Source organism: Onychostruthus taczanowskii, unplaced genomic scaffold, assembly GCF_017590055.1.
Source record: "Onychostruthus taczanowskii isolate IOZ18803 unplaced genomic scaffold, ASM1759005v1 scaffold108, whole genome shotgun sequence".
NCBI lineage: Eukaryota > Metazoa > Chordata > Aves > Passeriformes > Passeridae > Onychostruthus > Onychostruthus taczanowskii.
The window spans coordinates 1,347,830-1,362,891 of NW_024497408.1; the positions used below are offsets into that span (position 1 = coordinate 1,347,830).

Below are 15,062 nucleotides of genomic sequence, written 5' to 3' on the forward strand. Positions count from 1 at the left end.
AGGTGAGGATGAGAAGAGGGTAGAACAAGTTTTTTGGGCAGTAGCACAGATTTATAACCAGCTAACTGTGGCTTTAATCATATAATTAACTTGAAAGAATGATAGCTACAAAGATTTCCACTTAAAGCCTTAAATCAGATTGATCTCTGCTGATAATATTTAGTACTTCAGAATGGATCAAGATGCATTAAATCTATGATTGAATGCCACAGTCAAATGAGACTGAGAAAAGAGTGGACAAGGACTTGATGGACCTTAGTGAGACTTTGTAAGTGGATGTGTTTACACATTGCAACATCCTTGTAAATTTGGCTTAAGAGTATGTAGTTGTCACACCATTTTGGAGTTCTGCCTACTGGGTTCAATATTAAAAACAAATAAATGTTGAGGTTTGTCAGTGGTTATTGAGAATAGAAGATGTACTCTACATTGCTATACAGGATCAGAGAGCAAAGCAAATCCATAGAGTTACTAGGACCAAAAGGAATCCCAAAAATCCTTGGCAGATTTGCTTCAGTATTTTATTGCCATCAATTCTGAGCAATTCATGCAAGAGTGAATTTTGGTATTAAAACTAGAAAATAAAGTTTACTTAAAAATCTGTGCTTAATCTTTTAGCTTTGCTTAATTGCAGAGCTGCATTGTGAAAAATGCAAATTAAATATTCTGTATAATTGAAATTTCCTTAGTTGATAAGTACCAGGCAACTCTAGTACCTGATTCATCACTGAAAAATTGGAATAAAGAATATTTTTTTTACAATCAGGCTAAGGACCAGCATCTCTGAAGAAACAGGATGTTCCCTGAACTGTAGAACAGTATGACATTTCCAGAATACTTTTCTGACTACTCTGAAGTGTTAAGAAAAATAAGAGCTTTTGCTTCCTGTTTTTCATACGTGTGTGTGTGTGTGTATATATATATATGGAATTGTGATTGACAAAAAAATGTTGTTTTCCCTGATGCTTGTAAAGTGCTAGCTTGTAAACTATTTAAATTGCCAGATAAAATAGTAACAACAGCAACAACTATTATTATTATTATTATTAACAACTGTACTAATTATTCTATAAATAAAGAATTATTTTATTTAAACATACTGACTTGATGAAGTTTAATCTGGAAGTTTTCATTTGGTGCTCTTGATTTTCTCTTCTGAAAAAAAATTGTATTTGTGCATGGTTTCTATAACTACTTGTACTGGTAAACAAGCAGTTACTCATATTTTTTAATTTTACTATGTTATTACTCTAAGTCAATTTTTTTGTTGTGTTTTCCTCAGTGAAGAACTCAGTTTTAGAAGTTATTAAATAAGAGACTTATATTATATTGTATTTATTGTTGCATGTTAAGGGGTTTATTAGTACGTGGTATTTTCCCTAGTACGTGTGGTTTAACTGTTATTAAATGAAACTCTGTTAGGTGGCAGTGTGTTCTTCAGAGCTGCAAAACTTGCAGATGTTGTCATGAACCTATTTTACCTCTTCGTATATTGAAGAAAACTAGTTTTTGTACTTTTTTTATTATTATTTTCATGCAACCTTATTGTTTAACTCAGTATTTTGAATAAATTGACTTGAAGCATAAAATAGACTGTATTCAGAAACTAATTTAGTGCAATGTACTTTGTATTGGGGAGGTAGCAAGGGACCTAGCTAGAGAAGTGAGTTATTTTCCTTCAAAATGCAGCTTTTAAGTTTGTTATTAATACTATAATTTTAGCCCATTAAGGTTAATTTAAGTTACAGATAACCTCAGACTTAATGTATTTTGAATCAAAACACATGTAGTTTGGGGTTTTTTTAATAACAAAGGTTTAGGTTTTTCAAAGTTGCATATTCTTAAGAGAGAGTTTGTTATTTAAAAAAAAATTATTTTGGTTTTATTATTGATGGGTTTTATTATTGATGTCATGTATGAATTATGTCAAAATACTGACTGTATTTTATTCGTTCTTAGGTGATTTGCAAGTCAGATGCTCCTACAGGGGATGTTCTGCTTGATGAAGCTCTGAAACACATAAAAGAGACCCAGCCTCCTGAAACAGTACAAAATTGGATTGAACTGCTTAGTGGTAAGCCTTGCACATAATGTATTTTCTTTCTTTACCCAAATAAAGCTAATTATCTGGCATCACTAGAGATTATATTGCAAGGTTTTTTGAGAGAAAATATGCAAAAAAGTTAATTAGTCTGTCCTCTAGGGTAGTCTCTTGTTGATTGTAGCCTTTAATCAAATATAAGTAACTGTTGCTTTTGACTTAACTTGGTACAGAAGGGATCTGTATGGAAGTGTCAGAGGACATCTCAGCTCGGTGGAAGAGGTGCCTTCCACTGACTCTGAAGTAAATCAGGACTGCACCCTGGAGATGTAGCTGCCTTTCTCTGTGTTTGGAAATGATGGTTGATGGAAGTTGGGAGCCTGAGTGTGTGCACTGAGTATTCAGATCTTTCAATGAAGAAAGGAAGTGAAGAGCTCATAGCTTGCACGCAAAACTCGAGGGTGATTTGGCCATTAATCATAAAGAAAAAATAAAGCATTAGGAGTTTTATTTTTTCATTAGCTGAAGAAATGTAATAAATATTTTTGAATGTTAGATATTTCTTGTTGATCAAAACAAAGTCTTCAAGATGAGTACTTTGCACCCAGCTTTCCCTGTAAAGCTAGTAAATAGTTGAGGAAAAATGAAATGTCAGTGATCATAGAATTATGAGTAGATTTGGTTGGAAGGGACTTTTACAGGCCATCCAGTCCAGCCCTTCTGCAGTCAGCGGGGACACCTTCCACTAGACCAGGTTACTCAGAGGACCATCCATCCTGACATTGGATGCTTCCAGGGACGAGGCACCTACCACCTCTCTGGGCGATCCATTCTGGTGTCTCATTGTGAAAAACTTCTTCCTTGTATCTAATCTCAGCCAACTCTCCTTCACTTTGAAACTGTTACTCGTGTCCCAGGCTCTGCTAAAATGTCTGACCCCATCTTTCGTGCAGTCCCCCTTTAAGCCCAGAAAGGCTGCAGCAAGATTTCCTTAGAGCCTTCTCCTCTCCAGGCTGAACTGCAGACAGAATTGATCACCAGCGTTTGTCTATTTTCACAAAGCACATAAATGCAGCTTCCTTGGAGGAGATCAGAGCTGTACTTCAGTTGTGCAAACAGCGCAGGAAAAAACCCTGCGCCGTTGACCCTCATTGTCAACAATGTGACTGTGAAGTTGGGAGTAGTGAGATTTGGAAGTTGCCTGTGTAAAATCTGCTACTTCTGAAAACCAATAAGCTGCAGAAATGAGCAAAATCTCTTTGCCTTTCTCTGCTTTCCTGTTTTCTTTGTTCTTCCCATTCATTCTGCACCACCTTAAACAGCATTCCTTGCACACCAGTTCATTCTCAGGTCCTTGCCATCCCCTGTCTCCTGCTCTTTGGTTGTCAGGCAGAGGGGAGACTGGACTACATGTCAGGAGGGGCATGGCTGCTGTGGAGCCATGCAGTTCAGTTCTCAGCTCCCCTTCCCTCTTACAGCCAGCAAAACCAATTCATTTTTCCTGTCCCAAATATGTAATTTGTGCTGTCATTTCACCTCCTTTCCCAGTGCAATGCACATCAAGTTAGGACTGGCTCAAAAAAGGTCAGCTAATGAATGAACTAGGTTTTCTTTGAGTTAAGCTAAGGTTTTCCTGACCCTGCTGAGCTTTGGCTCTGGGAAGATGGTTATCATCAGTGCTGTGGCTAAGGCTTGAATCAATAATTTTTACTAACATATGTGTATTAATTACTAATTCTTGGATGGCATTAGTGTTCTTTGGTTCCCATGGTATAGAGATCTGTCATTCTGAAGAAAAGTATTTCAATGGGCCTGGGTGGGGGTTTTTATTTTTATTGTTTGGTTGGTTTTGCTTTATTTTGCTTTATTTAATAAATTCATAAACTCTCTTAGAATTTTGCCTTGGAGACCAGGTTGATCCTGGAAAAAAATCTACTCTATCCATGATTATCAGTGATGCAGAGTGCTGCTTGGAGTTACAGTACATGTGAGTTCAAAGCCATCATGTAAATAAATATGTGGACATGCAAGGTGATGTTTGCCAGGCTGATGTTTATAAGGTAGCTTCTAAAGAAAGCAAATGTAGGGAATATAGATGTTTGCACCAAAATGTGAGGATTCCTGGAGATGTAGCAGACATCTCTGTCCGTGTCTGCAAAGTGCTGTGCAATTGAAGAGCTTGGTCACAAGGTGTCACCACAGCACTGACTTTCAGCCACATGGCAAGGGCACAAAAATCTAGGAAATAGCCTTTGCCCTGTGAAAGGTGGTAAGGAAACCACTTTTTTGTGTTTGTGTGATAGTTTCATTTATGAGCAAACTGGGGAATAGCATTCACTGATGTGTAGTTGGACTTGTGTAGTTCCCAACTGGTTGGGTTTTCTGCCTTTCACTCTGCAGTTGGAGTCACCTCCTTTGTTTGCTTATCTTGGCTGTTACTTGGATGCAGTGTGTGTCACCCTCCATCACAGTGGGAGAAACCTCAAAGTCACCCGTGGCTTACTGTCATTGTTGCTATTATTTTATGCTAACCAATAAATTTTTCAAAAGTTTTGTACAGAAATGCTCATATAATTTATGGAAAACCTCCATCTATGTAAGAAATACTTAAAGTTGTTCCTTTTCTTGCCCCTTAAAATGCATAGTTTTTTACATCAGGAGGGGATTATGATAAATTCCTAAGTAAGCTGGAATTAAAATTTTTAGCCTGTTAAATAAGCTCTTAAGCAAAGGTAGAATTCTCAGTGATAAACAGTTTTAGTTGGAGCTGTTGATGCTGATTTTGTGCTTTGTCAGTTCCTCTGTGCGTATAGTGACAGGCTCTGAAGGGCCCAGTTCTTCTGCCTTAACAAAAGGCATTAGAAATATTTTATATAGAAGCATTAAAGACTCTGTCTAATATGTGGATCATGTGAGCACACCTGTGTCACACACACTCTCACAGTGCATGGTCGCTGTTTTCATATGGTGGAAGCAGGAGCGGGGAGAGGAGTGGAAACCTGCAGAAATGAAGAAATGGACTGGGTAACTGCATTAGCTTGTCTCTGTGACAGAAGAAAGGCAGTAACTCTTCTCCTGGTCACTGACATGGTAAAAGGCTGTAGAAGGTGCTTAATTTTACTTCATTTTTATTGTTACATGAAGTAAATTAATTCTGCATAACTAGTTGTTTTTTTATTTTACAATAAAAGATTGTTTATTTTTCATATCTGTAATCAAGACGTGGCTTAGCTATTGTTTCATCCAAACTGTCAAGGTACCCCAGAGCTGCTCCAAGGAGGTTCTCCTGGTCTCTGCCTCCATGCCAGGGATCAGAGAAATGCTGACAGGAGCACAGTGTCTTGTTGTCTGAGTCTTGACAGCTCATTCTGCACCACAGAGCGGAAAAAAAAAATCACTGCAGCAGTGCAGCGTAAACTTTGTCTAAGTGTGGTGTGGTTTTCTTGCTGTTGTAGGTGAAACATGGAACCCACTGAAGTTGCACTACCAACTACGAAATGTCCGTGAGCGGTTAGCTAAAAATCTTGTGGAAAAAGGTGTACTGACAACAGAGAAACAGAACTTCCTGCTTTTTGACATGACTACACACCCTCTCACTAACAACAACATCAAACAGCGCCTCATCAAGAAGGTTCAGGAGGCAGTTCTTGACAAGTGGGTGAACGACCCTCACCGCATGGACAAGCGCTTGCTGGCGCTCGTGTATTTAGCCCACGCCTCAGATGTCCTGGAGAACGCTTTTGCCCCCCTCCTGGATGAGCAGTATGATTTAGCCACAAAGAGAGTGCGGCAGCTCCTGGATTTAGACCCTGAGGTTGAATGTATGAAAACCAACACCAATGAGGTTCTGTGGGCTGTTGTAGCAGCTTTCACAAAGTAACTGCGTTCAGACTGAAGTGTTCTCTCTTCTTTCATGTAAACCAGTTTTTTCTCTTTTTTTGACTATTCATGTTTTCTGTAATTTGTACCTTCTCACATGATGAATTGGTTTTTGTTTAATGGGAATTATAAGTGGTGCATTCCCTACTTCTCTATCTGTGTACAGGATTCTGCTGGTACAAGAGACTTTCCTGTTTAAAACAAAAGAAGAAGGGTGAACTGCCATATTGGCATTCCATTTCCTATTCAGTTTGAGTTACCTTAAATACTTTGTTTAATTTTTCACCTCATTGTTATTGAAGTGGTTTGTCACCAAAGCTCCATGTTGAAGTGTCTGTCAGGACATTTTATACACAGATATTTTCAATTGCATATAACAAAATTACTTATAAAGCAGAAATGCCATTAAGCAGCTTTGTCAATAGTTCCTGTAAAATGCCCCATAAATTTTAATTTTCATGCAGGTCTCTTGTGTACTTATATTTTCATTAGAATGATAGCTGAGTCATAAGGCTAGTATAGAAAGGTCCAGTTGTTTCATAAACCTGTTTTGGGAGGGGATACATTCCATTATATTGTGTATATATAGTTCAAATTGTATATTAACAACAGCCCCATCTTAGTATTTTGCAAGATCTAATTACTTGTACACCTGGTGCCCCTTATTTGCTGTCAGCCATTGCCATCTGATGCAAAGAAAGGCCTCCTGCAGAGGTCCTGTGTGTGAAAGTTGTTTCCAGAGTCTCTGGAGTTTGCCATCCAGGTATTCTCAGTCTATGCATTGTCTTTGAAAATTAGCGAATGGAAAGAGACTGCTTTCTATCATTGGTACGTTTTTCTTTCCCTCCACTTCTGTATGGAAAAGACTCATGACCAGTACAATTCTTGAGTGCAGTTTTTGGTTTTGTATACAAATTAATGTTTGTCTCTTAAACCTTGAACTGTTTTACACTTCAAAAACAAAAAGTCAGTCCTAGCAGGTGTTGCATGTAAATGGTTAGCAAGTAATGGCAGCAGTTCAGAGAATTCAGATTTCTGTAATGGGATGCTCTGCTATATTTTAATTTTTATATATACAATTATGCTGATTAGCACACTATTGTAAAAAAACCCAAAACCTATATAAAACCCTGGCTTTTTAAAATTTATCGCCTCTTTGCCGCTGCTTGTTATTTCCCATTGGTTTCGCAGTGTAAATATTATGCATTGAAAAAATTAAGTATTGATTTCTATACTTTTTTCATCATACCAATGCAGATTTATAGTGGGGCTTACAGGTGTTTAGAAACCTTTTGGTTAATATTCAGACCAAGAATACTAGATGGTGTATAACTGTAGAGTTGAAATTTAAGAGATCCCTTAATCTGTATACTAGCTTTTTACCTACAGTAAATAAACTATGATCTTGAAAGTGCCTGAAACAGAGTAAGCATGTCACTTATACTTTTTTGTTGCTAATTAGAAAGGTTTTATTGCCTAACTGAAAGCTTTAGTTTATATCCTTCTTATTAGAAAGGGAGAATTTATATTCTGTAGTTCAGACTGACTTAATCGGTGTTGCTCAGATCTGCAGGATTCATGGCTGGGACAGCCTGAATTAATTTGGGGAGTGTGCAACTGTGCCTGCCCTAGGTAAACCTCTTCAGTCTTGAGCACAGTTCTACAGCCTCGTCTGTGACTGGACTTCCAATTTTGCACTTCATTTTCAATCATTGAGATGCTTAAGTAGTTGACTTTAAAATACAACTTAAATTCATCATACCTCTATAACCTTTTTTACGAAAGGTTTTTGAAAATACAGTCCTTGACATTTAATGACACACTGTTCTTTCAGTTCTTAATGCTATTTCTTTAGCAAATGAAATTAAAAGTATATTGTAAAGTATTTCAAACTCTGGTTTACAAATAAAAAGACAAACAGTGTTCTCTCACTTGTAAAATGCTGTGTTGAAAACTTTGAGTGGCTTGGGCATGAACCTGGGACATTGTCTTTTAAACATTTCAAGCTGTGATTACTTTTAAGTGGGAGGAAAATGAAAATTGCTGTGTTGCTCTTATATTTGACAGCTTCTGGAATACTTTCTGTATACTTGGTAGTAGATGCAGCTCACAGCTTTCATTGTCTCTCTCGTGTGATCTGTTTTCTCATTTTCTGTTGCTCTTTGAGAGGAGGAAAAAGTAATTAGGGGGAAAGGTCAGAAAAATGGTGGAGTATGCAGGAGCAAGTTATGTGCACAAAACTTCTAAAATGGCTTTGAAAATCTAAGCTACTTGAAGCATGCTTCAGACTGAAAGTATCTTTCACTGTCCTTTTTCTGGCCTCTTCTTCATTCTGTATCTTCCATTTTCCTGCTGGTTTCATGTTTAGTTGTGGGGGATATTGGAATTTTATCATTCTTATGGTCTACATGGTTTAGAAGAAGTCATCCTTTTTTAGTCCTCCCCTTGAAACATGATTTGGGGTTTTCCCACACAGAGGATAACTGCACACAGTATTTATCAGCTTTATTTTGCTTAGATAGGACCTCTGACCACGATGGGGAGAGTCTGTGCTGGACATGTCAAAGAAATTGGATGTAAGTGAGGAAGGGTTTGGGAAGAGCAACAGTCTTTTGCTGGACCACGTGGTGTAAACCTGGATATGCAGGGGAAATAGATGAGCTTTTGGAGTCCTGAGTCCTAAAATTGTGTTTCAAAAAGCCCAAAACCTCCAGGAAGGTAAGTTTGGTAGGTAAACAGGAACTGATTTGGCTGACATCATTGCCTTTGTTGCTACTTCAGGTTTTAAAAAAAATGGTTAAACATGGGAGACTGTGTTGATGAGATTCAGGTACCATTCTACCTGTGGGCTGCTACTGCAGCTCACGGAGACCTACCTGGTTTCCAGACAGTTCTGTCTCCTCCAAACCCTTGGCTCTCAGTGGCTGCTTCAAGTGAAGACTCTCCTCCAAAGCCTGAACTTGAACATGTGCCTCAAGGAATAGCCTGTATTATTCAGGGACACATTATTTTAAAACAAACTTTCAAGTCAAAACCAGGATTTTGAAAGTTAAATCACCAAGCAGTGTGTGTGTGTGTATACACACACACATACACACACACACACACACACACACAGACATTTTCACAGTCCTTGAGATTGACATGGTCCTCTCCTGTGTTTCTAGAGCTGGCATTACAGTGCTGTTACATGGGCTGATAGTGAAATGTGTGTAAATGATGCTTTTGAGGCAAAATTTGCCTAAGTGACGGTAAAAGGCTGCTGACTGTGTGCTCGTGTGTTCATGCCCATTTCTCCTACAAGGTGAAGATATGTATTAACTGATGTGTTCTCTGTGAACTGGACTGAATCTGTACTGTAACAAAATAAAGCACTCTTTCACGCTATCAGCTGCAGGTGGTTACTGGATATCACATGCATGCAATACCTAAAGGATATTTTTTTCATTTGCTCAGTAATTTCCAGTTTTTCCTCAGGCTGCATTATTCACCAGTTTGAGAAACAACTTTTTTTTAAGGTTTTCATCAAAGCCTTAGCTCTGCCTTAGCTGGGCTTCAGGCACTTCAGGCAGCCAAAGTCTGTTATGTCCCAGTTATCCCTATTGTCCGTCTTTCTCTGTGGAGGGGGGGTTTCCAGCTTCTGAGAAGCATGAATTTTTTTGATAAAGTAATTTTTTTTTAAAAAAGAACTTTTGAAAAAGTAAGTTTATTCTGTGGAAATGCTTAATGCATTTAACAATTTAATTACTTAAGAAATGAGATGCTGTCAGGTGCTTTGTACTTGTTAAATATAAAGTGGGATCTCAGGTGTGTGTATGGGGTGACTGCATGGGGCAGTGGTTGGGGAAGAAGTGTGGTCAAAGCTGCTGTCCTTGTTAATCTCTGAATGAGATCTCGAGTTTCCTTACAGTGGATCTTGCTTTCTCCTGCCCACAGAGCAGCAGCATGGAGCCTGTGCAAAGCTGATGGTAAGAAATGTCTTCTGACCCTGAAGAAAGCTTCTGTAGAAAGACAGGAAAACCTGGGTCCCAGGACAGCAGACAGAAATAGGGAAGTAAATGCTGATAAAGCCTTTGGCTTTCCCCCTAACCCCCACCTTTCTGTACTTTCAGATAATTTGCTGCTTCAACTTTTTTCTCCCCCGACTCTGGGCTCTGGTCTTCTCTGTTTCTTGTCTTGTTGCTTGGTGACTTCAGCAACAGTCTGGCCAGAAGGACCAGGGCAGTGATTGTCCTCCTGTACTCAGCACTGGTGAGGCCACACCTGGAGTTCTGTGTCCACTTCTGGGCCCCTTAATTCAGTGGGGACATTTGAGATTCTGGAGCGTGTCCAGAGAAGGTGAACACAGCTGGGGAAGTGTTGGGGACATAAATTTTCTGAGGAGCAGCTGAGGGAGCTGGGGATGTTTATTCTGGAGAAAAGGAAGCTCAGGGGGAGCCTTGTCACTCTACAACTCCCTGAAAGGAGGGTGTAGCCAGGTGGGGTCAGGCTCTTCTCCCAGGGAACAAGTGACAGGACAAGGGGAAACAGCCTCAAGTTGTGCCACAGGAGGTTCGAGTTGGGCATTGGGGAGAATTTTTTTATTGAAAGGGTGGTTAAGCACTGGAATGGGCTGCCCAGAGAGGTGGCGGAGTCACCATTCCTGGAAGTGTTCAAGAAACAACCGGATGTGGCACTTAGTCCTGTGCTTTAGGTGGTGGTTGATTAAAGCCCTTTCCCCTCTGATTTGATTCCCCATCAAAGCCTCGAGAGCCTCCTCTTTTTCAGGAAATGGGTTTGTCAAAAGTAGCTGCCTTGATGGCTGAACTGAAGCAGCTGGTGGCCTGCTACAGCTCGTAACACCTGGTTTGTTAAGGTGAACACAACCTGGTGCTAATTTACCTTGAAACTTCTCTCTGCCAGCTTCTAAAGCAAGTTATAGTCCATGCAGCTGGGAGAACTTGCAGCTGAGGGTGATGACTTTACTAGTTCTCTAATATAAGTATATTTCGTGAGCCAGTGCTTCAAGGACTTGCTATTTCTCACTCAAGCTTTTCCTACAGTGAGAGTGATCTATACAACAATAATTTTCTCTTTTGGGCTTTCTGCTTGTTAAAAGAGTTGAGCTCGTGTTGCAGGTCAAAGAAGCAGCTCTGTTTGGGTATTTATTTTTCCAAAGGTGTAGACACACATTATTTACAAGGTTTCTCTATGTGTATATTATGTGTTTAAAAGGTAGGAGTGGGAGAAGAAAAATGTATAATTATACTTACAGTGTGATGGAATAAGCCATTTTTTGGCACAATGTACTAAAATGTTTTGGTCTTTCATGTGATTTCTTGATTACCAATTCATCATTCAGTTAATTCTCATCTAGTGCATCTGATGTCTGCTCAAAAAGGGTCTGCCATCATCTAATGCACTAGTCTTTCAAGATTTGTATTCTGTTGCCCCTTTCTTTTTTTCGTTTATTCAAATCTTGGCTTTTTTTGTCCTTTTGATATGGGATTGGTCTTGAAGGCAGATGTTAAAGAAGACTTTGGTGGTTGTAAAGTACAATGACAGGCAGTTTATAAGCTTTCTTTGCTACTGCCAGGGCATATTTATAGGTCCTTCTTTGTTTTCTGACTGTTCAAATGAAACCAAATCATGTCTCAACCAGCTTTCAGAATCCCTGTTTAACTCCTTGAACTTCTCAGGACTTCAGACACTTCTGAAAAATACAATTTAAGTCATGAATAGGTTTTGCAGTGCTAAACAGAACAACTTCTACACACTTTTAAAAATCTCAGACCTTGTGTTTTCAGAGAACTTGCAGAAGAAATTTATCAAAACCGTATCATTTTTCCAAGCAGGAATCTTATGGTAACCCACTCAGCAGTGGCAGTAAGCCAAGTCCTTTGCAGAGAAGTCGCACTGTTGCCTGAACAAAAACTGGTCCAAGGGAGCTTCCTGTCCTGGAAAGATTTGGGATTCCTCCGATCATTACCCTTTCTCAGTGTTCCTAAGATCTTACATGGATACATGCTTTATTTCTCTTCACTCCCACTGCATTTGGTGTTGGCTGTGGGCCAGAGGCTGGGGACACTCGGTGCCCCGCACGTGATGTGTGAGCCAGTCTCCATCCAGGCAGGCCATGAGCTTCACATCCATGGCAGACCTGAGCGTCCTCCCCTGGAGCCTGCTCTCACAGCTGTCCCGCTCTGTGTGCCAGGGAGACTCTGCGGCGGGGAATTCCTCCCTGGAGAGCAGCAGAGGAGGCGGGCGAGCTGTGCAGTGAGAGTCTGGCTGGTGCCCACCAGTGAACACGCTGCAGATGTGTCGGGCTGCGCCTGTGCCTGCGTGGGAGGGAGCAGCTGCTGCTCACAAAGGTCCCACTCAGCCCGGAAAGCGCCACGTCACGCGGGTGAGCGGCTCTGCCTGAAACAAGGGAGTGCACGTGACCTTCCTCAAGCTGGAATACGTACAAATAAAACAGGCCTGAAATAAAATGCAATTATAAACACATAATAACAACTGGGGTCTGTTTGTTGGATACGTTGCAAACAGGAAATGGAGCTAAATTCGCTGCATTAGTAGACGCCTCGCTGCAAGGATGTTGCCTGATGTTAGGCTCTAGCTTGAGAGCTTCCTTCTGAGATCCAGCTGAAGATTTGCACACATTTTAATATAACCAAATCTGAGATGCTCATCAAAAAACATCAGAATGTACAAGCAGTACTGATATGCAAAGAAATTTGCACACAGCATTTACAGACATTTGAACCAGCTCCTAACTTTATCTTTTAAGAGGAGACAAAGTTGTCTTTTGATTGTACTGAAGTATCCTTTTTTTTTAAATTTTGAGTTCTTTCTTCTTGGACAGGACCCTCTGGCAAGATCACATATGGCTGACAGCACAAGGGTTAAGGATTTGTGATCCACACACAGCAGATACGTCTGGCACATTTTCAATTTCTCTGCACAGCGATAGAGAGAGGCAGCAGCCTTAATTGAAGTATGTCCTCTGAAGGTAATTGCTTCAGAGATAACTAGAGGTACAAGCAGTTTGGTGACTATGCTGCTCTTAGTGTGTCTTGCAGGCTCTGTTCATCAGCAGCACAGAAACGAGTACAGAAACCCTGTGGGGTTGCAGTAATGAATGAGGTTTAGTTCTGCTTGGTCCTCAGCTCTTCGTTTATATAGTCAAATGAGTCCCAAATGAGTCCCCAAGTCAGCTCTCCCACGTCAATGTCTCTGAGCTGCCCAGGGCTCTGCAGATTTGCCACTTGCCTATTTCAGATCTGCAGCCAAGTGTCAAGGCTGCCGTGGGACCTGCTCTGCTCCCAGGCTCTTCCCCTCTCCAAGGCTAGGAGCCTCATGTCCCTGGGCTTCCCTCTCAGCCCCGGGGAACTATCAGGTTCACAAGGCAGCACCACTTGTGATGTCCCAGATGAGGCAGCCCATAGTGAGCACTGTGAGTCTGAAAGTGAGGGAGACGACAACCAAGTGGCATGAGAGATGAGGAAACGCTGATGTCTGCTCTTCTCTGCCTTCCCCAGAGCTCAGGGTGTGCCCCAAGAGCTTGGGATGGAGACAGGCAGCCAGCATCAGGGACTGCTCAGGGAGGTTGGATGTACACATCCAACCAGCTGGATGGGATCCACCCCAAGGCGCTGACAGGGATGGACAGATTCAGCTGGGAATAACCACAGTGACTCAGAGAGGGCCTTGGGGACTGGGCCAGTGTTGTACCTCTCTTTGAGGTGGAGAGCAGGGTACAGTCAGCCTTGCCTCAAATCCTGCAAAGGTGCAGGAAATGCAGCCTCTTGAGGCCATTCCAAACATCTAATATGGCAGGAGGGCACTAGGGAATGGTCCAAGATTCATTAAATCCAACTTGGCCTGACTGACAAAATTGCCTTCTGTGATGAAATGCCTCCTGTGGGAACTGAGAGGGGAGTAACAATGGATGCTTGACTTCAGAGAGGCTTTCAACGCCATATCATCATTTTTGGGAAAGAAGTTGCAGAGGAGCTTATCAACATCAGCAATACCATGTGAGGTGTGGCTTGGGGTCCCCTGGTTCAGAAAGTAAGTTGAAGAAATAAGGTCCAGCAAAGGGCAGTCAGGATGATCCTGGGCCTGGGGGACATGGTTACAAGAAGAGATACAAAGAGCTGGGATATTTTAATTTAGGGAATAGAAGGATGAGGGGTCCACAACCACTTAGTAGGGGAGTTACAAAACTAGCAGGGATCAACTCATCTCAGTAGCAGTAGATAACACACCAGTGGGTGACAACATCAAACTGCACTTTCAGAGTTTCAGATTGAACTTCAGGAATTTTTTTTCCCCTGGGAGGGTGCTACAGCCCTGAAATAGATTAACCAGAGGCGCTGGGGTAGCTCCATCCTTGGAGGTCTTGTGCACCGGTCTAGACAAAGCCACAGCTGACCGGATCCAGTGCTGGCAAAAACCCTTCTCCAAGTGGGAGGTTGAGCTGGATGACCTCCAAAGGTCCTTCTCAGCTAATATTTCTGTAATCCTCTGATCGGTTTCATTGCTTGGACTGTGGCTGCTAAGCTGGATACTCCAACAAGCTTCCTGCTCAAAAGGTTGGTCAAATAGCAGAGAAACAGAGGGTGGTCTGCTCATTTTCTTTGAGCAGCAGAAATTCAGTCCTCATGATATTATTCAGCTTTGTCCTGAATGCCCCAAATTTTCACATGTGCCAGAAGCTTTGCTCAGTTCTTTCATGGGACTGGATTTAGATGCAGATTTTCAATGTCTAATTTGACAGATAAACTGGAGTTATTGCCAGCCAAACTGCCAGAATCAATACTTCTTTTGCAAGACGGTGACAACATCAGGCAGATAATGCACCATGGGGTCTCATCCAGGCAGCAAACCTCAAGAAGTAACCTGCCTGTAGTTTGGCATGAGGTATGTGGGGAGAGACAGAAACGCTGCACCTCTGCCCACTACTGTCAGAACAGCAGAGCTGAGTTTTTTGAGCTTTTGCTATGTCCTTCAAGTCCATGGGTGTTATTTGTAGTTATTTTCACTTGAAGAAAACCCTTGCTTTGCATACTTCTGTTAAATAAAAGGAGGTGAGAAACTATTTTTCAAAACATGAATTAAGGGGATATTTTCAGCAAATACATACACCTGTTGCTTTCTT

At 41.0% G+C, this 15,062-nt stretch overlaps 1 protein-coding gene across 1 annotated transcript in view; it reads left to right on the forward strand.

Moving 5' to 3' along the window:
• The window catches only part of GOLPH3 (golgi phosphoprotein 3), a 29,496-nt gene extending 21,636 nt beyond the window's left edge, over nt 1-7,860 (forward strand). Inside the window, exons 3-4 of the mRNA XM_041419297.1 lie at nt 1,960-2,074; nt 5,497-7,860. Coding sequence (XP_041275231.1) covers nt 1,960-2,074; nt 5,497-5,921 — 540 coding nt within the window. The 3' untranslated portion in view covers nt 5,922-7,860. The remainder of the gene's footprint in view (nt 1-1,959; nt 2,075-5,496) is intronic.
• Nucleotides 7,861-15,062: the final 7,202 nt, after the last annotated feature.